Source organism: Scyliorhinus torazame, chromosome 2 (assembly GCF_047496885.1).
Source record: "Scyliorhinus torazame isolate Kashiwa2021f chromosome 2, sScyTor2.1, whole genome shotgun sequence".
Lineage (NCBI taxonomy): Eukaryota > Metazoa > Chordata > Chondrichthyes > Carcharhiniformes > Scyliorhinidae > Scyliorhinus > Scyliorhinus torazame.
The window spans coordinates 124,641,990-124,658,151 of NC_092708.1; the positions used below are offsets into that span (position 1 = coordinate 124,641,990).

General features: G+C 44.4%; 1 protein-coding gene across 10 annotated transcripts in view; it reads right to left on the bottom strand.

Moving 5' to 3' along the window:
• The window catches only part of chn1 (chimerin 1), a 393,699-nt gene that overhangs the window by 93,148 nt on the left and 284,389 nt on the right, over positions 1–16,162 (bottom strand). For all 10 annotated transcript variants that reach the window (XM_072476464.1, XM_072476432.1, XM_072476457.1 and 7 more), the window contains one exon: positions 4,411–4,488. In XM_072476464.1, coding sequence (XP_072332565.1) covers positions 4,411–4,488 — 78 coding nt within the window. The remainder of the gene's footprint in view (positions 1–4,410; positions 4,489–16,162) is intronic.

The window sequence follows — 16,162 nt, forward strand, 5'->3', positions numbered from 1 at the left end:
TAGAGACGATGTGTGGAGAGATCAGGTCAGTCCATAAGAGGATCATTCAGGAGTCTGGTAACAGCGGGGAACAAGTTATTTTTGAATTGTTACTTCGTGTTCTCAGATTTTTGTATCTCCTGCCCGATGGAAGAGGTTGGAAGTGAGAATAACCTGGCTGGGAGGAGTCTTTGATTATGCTGCTCATTTTCCCAATGTGGTGGAGACAGAGTCAATGGATGGGAGGTGGTTTGTGTGATGGAGAGTCAATGGAAGTAATGTTTCATGTGGTGGATGGGCTGATATTTCAAGCAGGCTGCTTTATTTTTTTTTATTCGTTCAAATGATGTGGGAATCGCTGGCCAGATAAGCATTTATTGCCTATCCATAATTGCTCCCGAGAAGGTGGTGGTGAGCTGCCTTCTTGAACTGTTGCAGTCTGTGTGTTGAAGGGTCACCACAGTGCTGTCTAAAGGCTGTTCCAAGATTCTGACCCAGCGACAGTGAAGGAATTGCGATATAGGGTGAGATTCTCTGGACTCCACCCAGTGTGTTTTTTGGTGGTTCGCCGTTGGCCAGTGACAGGATCTTCTGGTCCCGATGCTATCAATGGGATTTCCCATTGAATCCACTCTACGCTGCCGGGAGATCCTCACTGGGGGTGTGCCTTTGGTGGGACCAGAAGATCCTGCTGGCGTGAACAGCTGGAAGATCTCGCGTATAGTTCCAAGTCAGGATGGTGTGTGACTTGGAGGGTAACTTGTAGGTGGTGGTCCTTCCCTTGTCCTTCTGTGCGTTGGTGGTGAGGGGAGTGAATGTTGAAGGTGGTGGATGTGATGCCAATCAAGTGACTGTTTTGTCCTGGATTATGTCAAGCTCCTCGAGTGTTGTTGGAACTGCACTCATCCAGGTAGGTGGAGAGTATTCCACCACACTGCTCACCTGTGCCTTGGACAGGCTTTGGGGAATAAGGTGATGAGGTATTCTCCGCAGAATTCCCAGGCTCTTGCCTCCTCTGGTAGCCACAGTATTTATATGGCTGGTCCAGTTCAGTTTCTGGTCAATAGTAATCTGCAGGATTTTGATAGTGGGGGCTTCAGCGATGGCAATGCCACGGAGTATCATGGGGAGATGTTTAGATTCTCTCTTAGAACATAGAACATACAGTGCAGGAGGCCATTCGGCCCATCGGGTTTGCACCGATCCACTTAAGCCCTCACTTCCACCCTATCCCCATAACCCAATCACCCAATCTAACCTTTTTGGACACCAAGGGCAATTTAGCATGGCCAATTCACCTAACGTGCACGTCTTTGGACTGTGGGAGGAAACCGGAGCACCTGAAGGAAACCCATGCAGACACGGGGAGAACATGCAGACTCCGCACAGACAGTGACCCAGCGGGGAATCGAACCTGGGACCCTGGCGCTGTGAAGCCACAGTGCTAGCCACTTGTGCTACCGTGCTGCCCGTCTCTTGTTGAAGATAGTCATTGCCTGGCACTTGTGTGGACCTAATGTTTCTTGTCACTTATCAGCCCAAGTGTGAATATTGTCCAGGTTTTTCTGCATATGGAATTAGACTTCTTCAATGTCTGAGAAATAGCAAATGATGCTGAACATTGTGCAATTGTCTGTGGAATCCCCACATCTGACCTTATGATAGAGGATGGTCATTATGAAGCAGTTGAAGATGGTTGAGCCTCGGGACATCTGAAGCAAAGTTCCAGGAATGAGATGATTGACCTCCAACAAGTACAACCATCTTCCTTTGTGTTAGGCATTACTCCAACAAGTGGAAAGATTTTGATTGACTTCAGTTTTGCTAGGGCTCCTTGATGCCACACATGGGGCATGATTCAACTAATTGCGAACAAGGTCCAATAGTAAGGTGTTTAGCTAGGTGTTTCTGTCGCTCGCAGGGCCGGCAAACACATTGCTATACATCGAAACTCGCGTTGTATAAGGGGCCTCAGCGGGGAATGCATGGCCAAGGCTACACGTAGTCCAGTTTTGTACACTGGGGAGCTCAGCTCGCGGGATCACCCTAAGCATAGAGAGAGATCGGGACACCATTTTAAATGGCATACCGATCTCTGGAGCTCCCGAGGTGACCCGAACCCCCCCAGCCCGAACGCACTATGGGAGGGTCCCCGCCACCCACTCCCCCAACACCCACGCAGGGCACCCCAGGCCCAATAATGCGTGCGCAAAAATGCCAGCTTGTCTATTTGGTAGTGCCAACCTGGCAATGCCCTGTCAACTGGCAGTGCCACTTGGGCACCTTGGTAGTGCCAGGCTGGCACCCAGGTGGCACTGCCAGGCTATCGGCCGAGGTTGTTCTGCGCGGGTGTTGAGAGAGTTGGGGGGAGGGTGGGGACCCTCCCATAGTGTGTTGGGGCTTGGGGGTACTCAGGGGCCTCAGAGATTGGTACGCCCTTTTTAAATGGTATCCCGATCTCTCGCTACACTGAGGAGTTCTGGCGAGTGGAGCTCCTCGGTGTAGAAAATGGGGCTGTGTGCGGCCTTAGCTGTGCGTTCCCCGCTGAGCCCCGTTATTTAACGCTGTGAGTGCTGCGAAACACGCGGCTAAATGCACTCGCTATGGGACTTTGTTCCCACTTAGTTGAGTCATGCCCTGAGTCATTCTTTGGGAGAATTCCATCCAATATATCTTATGTAATGTATTAAATGGAGAGCAGTGTCTGTAGGTGGCTAATTAAGTGGAGCAGAGTTACTATGGCAACTATCTGTAATGCTACTGCAGTAGTATTAACATTTTTACACACCCAAGACCAGAATGGGATATTTTAATTAAACCATTTTCCAGAAAATCTAAATAAAAGCATAAATTAGACAATCATTTTTATATCAGTCATGCTGTTAGTAAAGCATCTGGAATATACTAACACAAATCAATCTGAACTTCATATGTATGACTGAAGTTTCTTTTTCTGAAACTGTTTTAATATGGAGTACGTGAGTAAAAAAGAAATATGACAATTTTTGCACAAAACTTTCCTTTCTGGTTATGTATACGAGTAGATTATTAGGAATAAACTGCTCAACTATTTTTGTTGTTTACTATGTACATTATGAAAAAACACAGAGTCATGAATAATATTAAAGATGTTCAGTACCAACATTAATTTTGTGCCACATTCCTATCAAATAAAGCAGCATTCACTCTGATGATCTGGGAAAAAAGTGCTATGACAACCAAATTGTACTTGGATAGCATTAATTCTTTCACGTACAAATGAAGTTTAGCAAGTTAACTGAATTAGCTGATGAAAATTACTGTTAAACATTAGAAAACAAATTATGACAGGCTCTTAGATGGAAACAAACTGACAATACATTTTTGTTCATCAAATCAGAAAACCTGAATACAGAATTAGTGAATATTGGAAACAAAAGTAGTTCCATTCTCCAACAAAATCACTAGAGCTGAAAAGCAGTTTTCTGGAAAATGCAACAAGGAATTTATGAATCCTGTAAATATTTTCTAACTGAATGCATAAATACTCAGAAATAGTCTTAAAAGATCAATGATTAACGTGCAACATACTGCACTGCCATACTAAGAGTGCAATTTAGCAGTAACCATAAGCCAGTATACAGAGAAAAACAGAATTATAATACAATTATCTCATGAGTTGATTCATGTCTATTCCATTAGCAAATGAATACTATGCTATGAAAATATGTATATTTATTAGGAAGGTTTTCTACTTATAAGGTGGTAGGAAGGTTGCTAAAAAGAGAATACTGGAAATAGGATATTTTACTAGCTAGAGTAATTTCATTTTCCAGCTGGCTCTGCATTTTTCAACACAATCACTTCATTAGTGAAGAAAGGTTTCACTAGAAATAATGATGTAGGCCAGATGTTAGTACCAGTGTAGACAGCCCAAACTTGAGACAGGTTATCTGCAATGAATATCAAAATGGTCTAATGTTTGTCTAGTGAGAAATTTAGCTGCGATTTTAAGTGAGCATTGAATACTACATAACATTATTTACATAAAGCTATTGCACCCTTCCAAAGAATTGACAGAATGCAGGATTTACTGTTACTAATATTGTGTTGTCCTTTACATCTGAATGGGAGAAAGCTGCTTAGTTTGAACAAATTTCCCCAGACAACATACATGCAGTAACTTCTTTTCAATGATACAAATGTAATTGTTACATGACAATGTAAACAAAGTTTGAGTGAAGCAGTTCAGTTCAATAATTGTTCAGTTACAATGCTGGAAAAAATTCCAACGGAAATTCATGATAACAACCTGAGTTTACTTTCATAATAAACAATTCTATTGTACAATGGCTGTTATTATTAATAAAACATCTAAGTAACTCAACATGTAAAATATACATATTTGAAAACGTGTACATCTGTTCATTGTTAACTGTATTAATTCCTTACCTTAAAATTATGTACTTTTTCATATTTCGGAATCCGTTCATTTTCCTTCAGAGTAGCTCTTCGAACAAGTGAAGTCAACTGTGAATAAGCAAACAGTTTCAGTGGTTGCCAGAGAGTTGATGATGTTTTTTGTGGTGCCATTCTCATCCCTAGAGCTGCCATCAAAACATTCTGCTGCTGGTTCTCTCGCTTAGGTTCACGAATTAGGAATTTATAAGGTTTACGACCTGACCAATATTCCTTCGAAGGCATTTTGCTCGTACTTTGCAATTTTTATGGCCAACCTGAACTAATAACTTCCTTGGTTTAAAATCTGCACAATGATTTTCTTTGTCGAATCAGGTCGCAGGCTAATCAAATTTAAACAATTTAAACTATAACAATGAAGAGACCTAGACTATATTATGTTGAAAGGGAACTCTGTGATGTGATACATTTTTTAAAAACGAAACTTAAAGTAGTCAAGTTTACATCATCTTGATTTACAACAGATCTCCTTAATTTTCTTTTAAAATATAAGGTAAATTTAAAAATAAACAAGTATATTATTTCAAGTATTATCCTTTCAACAGATAAAATATTCAAGTCAGTCCATCCACGTAGCAACTCATTTGCAAACTGTACTTAAAAGCTGAGTGGTCAGCTTTAGTCTGCATTTAAGGCCATTTTGCCTGCACTTTTCAGATGGTCTCCTGAATTAAGGATGCTCCAAGTCGTGCCTTCAACCAGTTTGCGGAGACCAAGCTCCTGACAACCTTAATCTCGTGAGGTGGGGGAGGGGTGGGGGCTGGGTTTCAGAAGGCACAGTGGATTAGTCAGGTCATATTAAGAAATCAGCCAGCCAATAGCAAATCCCTGGCACTGATCCATTGTTCCTAAGGACTGTGTGCTTTCATCATGTTAGATTAAAAAACAACCATCAGTAGGAAAATAATGAGCAATGAATGAGTCATGCATCATCAAAATGCAACACCATGTTAACTATATTTTAAATGAATCTTATAACCAATTTTGTACATATCTTCCTCTTATTCACCCTTAAAAATATTTAAAATATTTTATAAGATTGTATTTCTAAATGGCAAACACAATTTTATTTACAAGTACTAATGTATCAGCTTTAGTATTCCAAATCGCTTTTTGCAAACAGAAATGAAATAAACCACGATTTAGTCTCTTGTCTCATATTCATGAATATATTCAAATTAGAAGTGTATTACACATTTCAAACCGGAATATACTAGGGGCTTTTCTCTAGGAACAGGATTAGTTATTAGAGAAACGTTTCATTTTGATAACCAAATCAAATGAGATTAAGATATTCCATTTCTCTTTATCTTTAGAAAGCAGTTGGTTTGTGTGACACTTCATTTATCATAAACTTATATTTTTTGTAATATACATTTTGGTGAGGTATTAAGATATTAATTACTACAATTGTGGATCTGGTAAATCAATAGCATCAAATTACATCAAAATATAAAATAAACTATTTTCAATTGGAAGTTGAATTATCTTGAAAGTCTTCTTTGTTGTTTTGGTAGTTTGCATTGATACTTGCTTTAGAGATTTAAATAATTTTAGCTGTACATTGAAAAGGAAATGGCTTTTCAAATTCTGAAGGCTATCGCATAGAAACAATATTGTGCCCAGAAATCAAGCATGCAGGGGCCAGGACTTGCATTGCATGTGTCTCTTCAAGTGGGCATAGGACCAAGCTAAAATTGTGCTGGGGCCTCATTAGCATGGTTAAGGCGTTCAGTCAGTGTTATCTGCACTGCTTACTGACTGTGTGCCTGTTTGGTGGGTAGGGATAGTGGGTGAGGAGTATTGAAATCAGGTGTTCCTGACTCGGCTTACAGGCAGCCAGCACCTCTGAAAGAAATGATGCATTATCTGGCAGCAGGTAGGTGCTTGAAAAGTGTATTCTGAATGTCTCATGTTCAAAGAAGGCAACCAAGTTCTCCAATGGAGCAGTGGAGGCTCTGGCCTAGGGGGTGGACAGGAGGAGTGAACCTGTTTCCATCGAGGGACAGAAAGCCCTCCAGGCAACACCTTAACTGCAAGTAGGAATTGGATTGGTTTATTATCACGTGTACCAAAGTACAGTGAAAAGTATTGTTCTGCGAGCAGCTCAAACAGATCATTCTGTGAATGAAAAGAGGTGGTTGCCTAGGTTATCCTCCTTTCATTCTCCTACGGTCGCTGCATCACAGTTCTCTCCATCTCCTTTTTTAAAATAAAGATTTTTATTCAACGCATTTTCATGTACACAAACAAAAGCAGAATAACCAAGCAACATTATAAACAACCAACACCCACTCCCACCCTGCTCCCCTAATACCACCCCCTTCTCCCATCCCTCCTTCCCCACTTTAACCCACTTACCCCAACATTCCGCACCCTGCTGACCCCTCAAACCTCCTTAAATAAATCAATAAACGGCTTCCATCTCCGAGTGAACCCATCCTTTGAACCCCCTCAAGACAAACTTGGCCTTCTCCAGCCTCAGGAATTCCGCTAGCTCACTCACCCACATCCCCGCTTTCGGAGGTTCCGAGTTCCTCCACCCAAGCAAGATCCATCTCCGGGTTATCAGGGAGGCAAAGGCTAAAACAGCGGTCTCTCTCACTCCCTGAACTCCTGGATCTTTTGACACCCCAAATATCTCCACCTCTGGACTTGGGACCACCTCCATGCCCCGCACCTTGGGCAGCACGTCTGCGAACCAGTTCAACCTTGGATACACCTAGAACTTGTGGACATGATTCGCAGGCCTCCCCGCACATGCCCATCTTCTACCCCCTCAAAGAACCTACTCATCCTTGCTGCTGTCTTATGCGCCCTAGGTATTACTTTAAACTGGATGAAGTTTAACATCACACACGACGAGAATACATTCTCCCTCCCAGCTCCCCCACTTACATTTCATATTCCCCAGCAGGGCCCCCTCCAAATCCATCAACTTCTTTTAGACCTCGGACACCTTCCCGTCCCCTATCTTGTCCCTCGACAGCACCTTGTCTTGCAACCCCAGGTGTGACAGTCCAGGAAAGGACAGCACCTCTCTCCTTACAAAATCCCGGACCTGCAGGTACACAATGCCGTTCGCCCTAGGTAGCTCGTACTCTTGCTCCAGGTCCTCCAACCTCGCCAAATCGATCAATGCCTGCTTGCTGCTGCCGAAACTCTGTATTCAACCCCCCTGGCGCATACCTACGTTTATCGCAGATCGGTGCCCACGGCGAGGCACCTTCCCACCCCAAGTGCTGCCTCCACTGCCCCTTCGGGCCAACACCACCACTGTGCTCATGGAGTACCTGGCCGGCGAGAACGGCAAACGCGCTGAAAACAAAGCCCGCGAACCCGTTCCCCTACACGATGCCGCCTCCATCCTACCCCACACAGACCGCTCCCCCACGACCCATTTCCTGACCATAGCAATATTCGCTGCCCAGTAGTAGTTCATCATGTTCGGCAGCACCAGCAGCCCCCACGCCCTCGCCCCAGAAAAAACATCCTAACGCCCGAGGTCTTCCCCGCCCACATAAACCCAGAGATCAGCGCATTAACCTTCTTGAAAAATGACTTCAGGACACACGTTGGGAGGTCTGGAACATGAACTGAAACCTTGGCAGCACTGTCATTTTTACTGTCTGCACCTGACAGTGGCAGAACATCCTACCTCCTAAAATCCATTTTCATCTGCTCCACCAGCCAGCCAGGTTCAACTTGTGCAGCTGCACCCAACCCCGAGTCACCTGGATGCCCAAGTATCTAAAGCTCACCCCCCACCACCCTGAACGGCAGCTCCACTAACCTCCTCTCCTGCCCCCTAGTCTAAATCGGGAACACTTCGCTCTTTCCCATATTCAACTTGTACTTGGAAAACCGGTCGAACTTCTCCAAAATCCCCATACTGTCCCCAATACTACCCAACGGTTCTGAGATATATAACAGGTCGCCTGCAGCAACGAGGAGAGCGCGCAATCCTGCCTTGTCTCCTGATGCAGCCCAAAATACCACAAATGCACTCGGTTCGCCCGCACACTAGCGACCAGTGCATCGAACAGCAACCGGACTCAGTCCACAAACCCCTGTCCGAATCCGAACTACCCCACCACCTCCCGCAGATACTCCTGCTCCACCCGATTGTACGCCTTCTCCACGTCCATCGACACCACTATCTCCACCTCCTGCCCCTCTGAAGGCATCATGATTACATTAAACACCATTCTCACGTTCACCGTCAACTGCCTCTTCAAAACCACAGTTACAGTGGTTGCCGGAGAGTTGATGACTGTTTGGTCTCTGTTTGGTCTACACAAGCTGTGCAACCGCACCACCATCGCCCTCGGTGGCTCACCCGACTGCGGTCTCCTCATCAGCGCCATGTGTGCTCGGTCGATCTCAAAGGGATGGTCAAAGGCCCTCTCCCCCATCAGCTTCTCCAGGATCTTAGCCACATACACGCTGGCCTCCGCACCTTTAATGCCTTCAGGCATCCCCACGATCTTAGGGTTTTGTCTTTGAAGTGATTTTACAGACCCTCCACCTTCAGCCTCTTTTGGGTCTCCCGCATCACCCTCACCTCAACCACCACCAAGGCCAACCATGCTCCCCCACCGCTCCCTCCACTTTCTGTCATCTCTGAGACTCCAGCCTCTGCTCCACCCTCTTGATCCCTGACTTAATCGATTCCACCGCCTTGACTGGGTCTTCCAGGGCCTCTTTCCTCTGCTGGCATAACTTTCCATTAAGGAACTCTATTAACTGCTCCATTGACCACGGGGTATGCAGAGCAGCCCCCTTGCCATCCACCATCTTATCCTGGATACCACAAAGACTCTTCAGTTCCAACAGCTCTTTCCTTCTTGACCCACTCTTAGTCTGTGGATCCATCCACCAACCATACCAGTAAAACCTTCCCGGGCACTCCTGCACCTCTTCCATTCAAATGCTTCGCCCTTCGGGCGGGGAAAAGAGGCAAAAAATTCCGTCTTGAGCGGGAGCCACCAAATATGCGTCCGCTCACTCCATGGTCACCACCAGAAGTCCACTCAATCTTCTCAACCTCCAAATCACACATTTAGCATCTCCAACTCTCACCACCATGGAAGCCTCATTTTCCCACATCTCTCATCTTGCTTACAACATTCGTAGTAATTGACCACAACAAGCACATTATTAAAACACCTCACTAGCTGAGGCTTTCACTTGTTCACTCCTTTCTTTCTTTCTTACAGGGAAAGGTCACACATTATGAGGCAGCAAGAGGGAACTGGAGGATGATGTGTTGGACATCACGAGCAGGGGGTGAGTCATGGCTATGGTGAGTGGCATCACTGAAGGTATTCATTTGCAGAGTTTTGTAACACCAGACTCCTGTTTTCCCTTCTTACTTCTATTTCACCCTTCAACTACTGCATCTCAAACTGCAGCTACTTTAGTGAACCACTGGTCTCTATCTGCTCTGCCTTCCAAGTAGTCTCTCTCTTTCATATGTTACAATCCCCATAGAGATTGATAACATTTAAAAAGAAATTTGAATTCCCAACGGAAGTGCACAATAAGAACAAAGAACAAATTACAGCATAGGAACAGGCCATGCAGCCCTCCCAGCCTGCACCGATCCAGATCCTTTATCTAAACCTGTCACCTATTTTCCAAGGATCCACTTCCCTCTGTTCCCCGCCCGTTCATATATCTGTCTAGATGCATCTTAAATGATGCTATCGTGCCCGCCTCTACCACCTCCACTGGCAAAGCGTTCCAGGCACCCACCACCCTCTGCGTAAAAAACTTTCCATGCACATCTCCCTTAAACTTTCCCCCTCTCACCTTGAAATCGTGACCCCTTGTAATTGACACCCCCACTCTTGGAAAAAGCTTGTTGCTATCCACCCTGTCCATACCTCTCATAATTTTGTAGACTTCAATCAGGTCCCCCCTCAACCTCCGTCTTTCCAATGAAAACAATCCTAATCTACTCAACCTTTCTTCAAAGCTAGCACCCTCCATACCAGGCAACATCCTGGAGAACCTCCTCTGCACCCTCTCTAAAGCATCCACATCCTTCTGGTAATGTGGCGACCAGAACTGCACGCTGTATTCCAAATGTGGCCTAACCAAAGTCCTATACAACTGTAACATGACCTGCTGACTCTTGTACTCAATACCCCGTCCGATGAAGGCAAGCATGCTGTATGCCTTCTTGACCACTCTATCGACCTGCGTTGCCACCTTCAGGGTACAATGGACCTGAACTCCCAGATCTCTCTGTACATCAATTTTCCCCAGGACTCTTCCATTGACCGTATAGTCCACTCTTGAATTAGATCTTCCAAAATGCATCACCTCGCATTTGCCTGGATTGAACTCCATCTGCCATTTCTCTGCCCAACTCTCCAATCTATCTATATTTTGCTGTATTCTCTGACAGTCCTCCTCGCTATCTGCAACTCCACCAATCTTAGCATCATCTGCAAACTTGCTAATCAGACCACCTATACCTTTGTCCAGATCATTTCAGTTTTTAAGGCTTTTACTGTAACACACAAACTAAAAGCAACAATGACTAAAAAATATTTCAGGCGCAACTTACACTCTAAACTACAGAAAAGATCCCCCATCTAACATTTAAAGCAGTTGAAGATCTCTGTTCACAGTTATACTTTATTCTGTCCCTTAAGTGGACACTCCAGTACCAGTGATTCTTAGCTCCTCAGGGTTTGCCTTGTTTCTGTTCCTTTTTCAGCTGAATCACATCCACTACTCATACTGATTTTCTCAGTGAGAGATGTACTAGAGATTCTTCCTTCTAGCTAAAGATCGATGAATCTTCCAGTCTCATTTAAAGCCTCACAAGCATAATGTCGGAGAGCATGGAGGAATCCAGTTTCAATTTTCTTGAGGTTTTATATAAGAGATGGAGGCTGTTTTGTCATAGAATTTACAGTGCAGGAGACCATTCGGCCCATCGACTCTGCACCGGCTCTTGGAAAGAGCACCCCACCCAAGGTCAACACCTCCACCCCATCCCCACAACCCAGCAACCCCACCCAACACTAAGGGCAATTTTGAACACTAAGGGCAATTTATCATGGCCAATCCACCTAACCTGCACATCTTTGGACTGTGGGAGGAAACCGGAGCACCCGGAGGAAACCCACGCACACACAGGGAGGATGTGCAGACTCCGCACAGACAGTGACCCAAGCCGGAATCGATCCTGGAGCTGTGAAGCAATTGTGCTATCCACTATTTTGTTCAACATGGAGCAAGGCATCATCTTCATGATCATTAGAGTGGTGCACACAACGATGAATTGCCTTGTTGAGGACTCTGGGTCTGTATTTAATGGAGTTTAGAAGGATGAGGGGGGGATCTCATTGAAACTTACAGAATACTGAGAGGCCTAGATCGCGTGTACCTGGAGAGGATGTTTCCACTTGTATGAAAAGCTAGAACCAAAGGCCACAGCCTCAGACTGAAAGGACGATTCTTTAAAACTGAGATGAGGAGGAATTTCTTCAGTCAGAGTGTGGTGAATCTGTGGAACTCTTTGCCGCAGAAGGCTGTGGAGGCCAAATCACGGAGTGTCTTTAAGTCAGAGATAGATAGGTTCTTGATTAATAAGGGGACCAGGGCTTATGGGGAGAAGGCAGGAGAATGTGGATGAGAAACATATCAGCCATGATTGGATAGCGGAGCAGACTCGATAGACTGAATGGCCTAATTTTGCTCCTATATCTTATGGTGATAAATCCAATAACTTCCATGGCAGCTCAGCCTACTACAAAATTGATTCTGAGGTGCAGCATTGATAGCAGCTTCAAGAGTCACATCACTCCTTTAACAAGTTCTCATGCGGAGCTGGAGATGTCTGTGTCCTTGTCAATACCACACAACCACCTGGGCCAGATTGCGCTGGCTCATCCTGAGATGCTGCAATTGGTAGCCGAGCCCTCAAGGTGCAGAGTTGCTTGAGGTCACTCACGTTGGCTATTTAAGTGTGCCCAATGGAAGCTCTTCAGTCTCCCAAGCTGGAGCTAATAGGTACATAATTTATCAGAACACAAGAATACACAAAGAAGTACAAAGGGCTTGTACAAGGTTGATTTTCAACCCAATAAACGATCTGAATTGAGTTGTTGGGAGTAAAGTTTTGTTCTGGACTTGGTATGTATATTGAAACAGAGAGTTAATTGAGGGGAAGCCCCATGATGATGGACTGCAGGAAGGCAATCAGAAGATGGTAATGAAAACAGCTATTATAAAAATGACAAGACTAGGGCCTGGGTTTTCCTGACCCTCCGCGGCATGTTCTGCAGCGGCAGAGAGTGGCTCACCAGTGGCTGACGGTGGGATCTTCTGGTCCTGCCACTGTCAATGGGGTTTCCCATTGAATCCACCCCTCGCTGCCACAAAACCCATGATGGGGCTGTGCCGTCGACGGGACTGTAAGGTCCCGCCAGCAGGAATGGCCAGAAAATCCATGTCATCGTGTATTGGAACGTTTTGTTTGCGTACACAGATGGTCTACTCAATGATATTTATTAAAGTGGCATGGGTCTCATTGTAGGTTATTTCGGAGTCTGAGCCCCAGTTTCTGACAGATGTTATAAGCCATATCCAGAAGCAATATTCCTTTTTGCAAGTAGCAAGTCTGTAACATGAGAGCCTGGTTGGAATAAAGGTCATGATTTGGAGATGCAGTCGTTAGACTGGGGTGAACACAGTAAGAAGTCTTACAACACCAGGATAAAGTCCAACATTTGTTTCGAATCACTAGCTTTCAGAGCACTGCTCCTTCCTCCGGTGAATGTGGAATGTGAATGAGGAAAAAAGGTGACAAAGTTGATTAATGTAGGATAAATGAATCAATACTGCTCCCAGAAAACTGTTCACAGACTTGTATGATGTGCTGCCAAACAAGCTTTGCATTCGATGAGTTATATCCCTTTCCATTAGGAAAGATGTCAGGCTGATCACAGGAAGCACGTAAATAATGTGGGTACAGTTAATGGCACCTCGGATTCTGGGGAAGCCTCGTGTTCACCTGTTCTGATTTATTCTGTCCAGACCATGATGCATGTGTTCCGCCTCGCATTGAGAGCCTAAGCCAGGCATTTTCAAACTCAGGGGCAGGTTTCGGGAGGGTCGCGAAGACGTCCGTCGCGGCGCTCCCGATCACGCAAATCCACCCGCAACACTTGCAGCAGCTGGCTTTTAATAATGCTGGCTGCGAGCGGCCTTCAAAATGGCCAGGACAGATAAAAAAAATTTGGCCGCACTGCGCCTGTGTGCCCGATGATCGGGCACGCATGCGCAGTGCGGCCGTATTTTTAAAAATATGGTCGCAGCCTTTTTTTTTCAAGTTTGCGGGCCCAAAGGGACCATTGGGGCCAAAGGGACCCAAAACCATTTCCTCCATTTTTGTCAGCAACAAACAAGGTAAGAGAAAAGGTCGGTCGGTGTGGGTCGCGAAGGTCGGTTGGGTTGCGTCCCGAAGGTTGGCTGGTTGGTAAAAATGGGTCCCCGGAAAAAAAGTTTGAAAAACACTGGCCTAAGCCACCATCATGTACAGCAGTACACAACAAATTGTCGTTGATGTAACCTATTGCATCCTGGACAGTCATAAAGCTATGGCGACCTCGACAGCTACAGGCAATGCTGCACATATCATGGTTCTGGGTTCCAGCTGTGGCTGCAACAGGAAGGTGAAGCCCAGGTTCCTGACTAATTTCCCTAATAAGGAAGGTATTGTTGGCTCTGGTTCTGAGGAATGAGGTGGGTCAAGTGGATCAAGTAACAGTAGTGGAAAATTTAGGGGACAGTGTCATAGTATCATAATATTTAGGTTAGCTATGGAAAGGCAGAAGGCGTGCAATCCAGAGTTATAATAATTGCTTGGGGGAGGATCCACTTCAATGGAGTGAGAATTAATCTGGTCCAGATAAATTGGAATCAAAGATTGGTAAATAAAACTGTAACAGAATGATGGTTGGCTCGAAAGAGGAGATAGTTAGTGTACAGTCGAGGTTCATTCCATGAAAGGGAAAGGTAGGGCAAACAAATCCAGGGCTCTCTAGGTGACAAAAGAAATAGAAACTAAGATGAAGCAGAAAAAAGGGGTGTATGACATGTGTAGGTCGATAATACAATTAGGATACGGCTCAATATAAAAGAATCAGAGAGAATTGTTTTTAAAAAATAAGCAAAATGAGAGTATGAGAAGAGACATAAAAGTTAATCCAAAAATCTTCTGAAGGTATACAAGTGATAAAAGGGTAGAAAAAGAAGTGGGACCAATTATGGACCTAATAGAGGATTTGTGCATGGAGGCAGGGCGAATGTTGAGATAACAAATAAGTACTTTGCCAAGGAAGAAGATGCTGCCTAATTTAAAGTGAAAGTGGAGGTAATTAAGAAACTTGATGGGCTAAAAATTGATAAAGAACCGGCTGGTTGACTTAAAGTTTATAAGTCGCCAGGATTGGATGAGAAACTTTCAAGCATAATGAGGGAAATTTCAGAAACTCCCCTAGCTATAATTTTCCAATCCTTCTCGAGTACAGGAGCAATGGAGAATTGAAAATATTATATCCTTGTTTCAAAAAATGGGTATAGATAAGTCAGTTAACTGTAGGTTAGGCAGTTTTACCTCAGTAGTGAGGAAGCTATTAGATTCAATAATTTGGGGCCAAAGTTAGCAGTCACTTGGGAAAATGCAGTTGAATTAAGGAAAGCACCCACAAATTTGTAAGGGCAAATTGTGCATATCTACCTTGCTTGAGTTTTTTGATGATGTAACAGGGATGGGTATTGGTAAAGTGGTTGATGTAACAACAAAGTTAAGCGTCTGGAATGCACTGTCTGGGAGTGTGGTGGACGCAGGTTCAATTTTGGCTTTCGAAAGAGAATTGTCTGAGTATCTGAAGAGAAAAAAATTGTAGGGCTACAGGGAAAGAGCAGCAGAATAGGACGAGCTGGGTTACTCTCCCAGAAAGCCACACAGGCACAATGGGCTGAATGTCCTCCTTCTGTGCTATAAGTCCCGAAAGACGTGCTGTTAGATAATTTGGACATTCTGAATTCTCCCTCTGTGTACCTGAACAGTTACCGGAAAGTGGCGACTAGGGGCTTTTCACAGTAACTCCATTGCAGTGTCAATGTAAGCCTACTTGTGACAGTAAAGATTAATATATATTATATAACCATTCTATGATTCTTGTTCAAGTTGAGGTATGAGATGTGTTCCATTTTTCCAAGATGGCCCGATTCTCTCCAATCAAAGAGGTCAAACCAACATCTAATCTGTATGTATTTGTTCAGCCCTTTAAATAACAGTCCTACCAAGTCCTTCCTACCTGTTGGAAGATAATTTGCTGGGCAAGTTTATCACAGGGTGAATCTGATGCTGGAACAGAATTATTTTTGAAAGGAGTCAAATCAGGTGCAGGATCTTTTTATTTTATTACAAAGTTTTTTAATACTCCAGGGCACATTCTGGATGCTAACAAAACAGCCCAAACCTTTGGCTGTCAGTGCATTCACAGTATGCAGGAGGACTGTCCACCCAATCAAACCCTTAAGCCTCATTTTACTCCTTTAGGATTGCTCAGTATGATCTCATTTTGTAGATATAACTTGAATTCAGTTCTATGGACACCAGTCACTGCCCTAACAGCCATTTTAAGGTGTGAGACAGAAAACATTAGTAGGCTGTTTAATCACATCTAGATCTCTT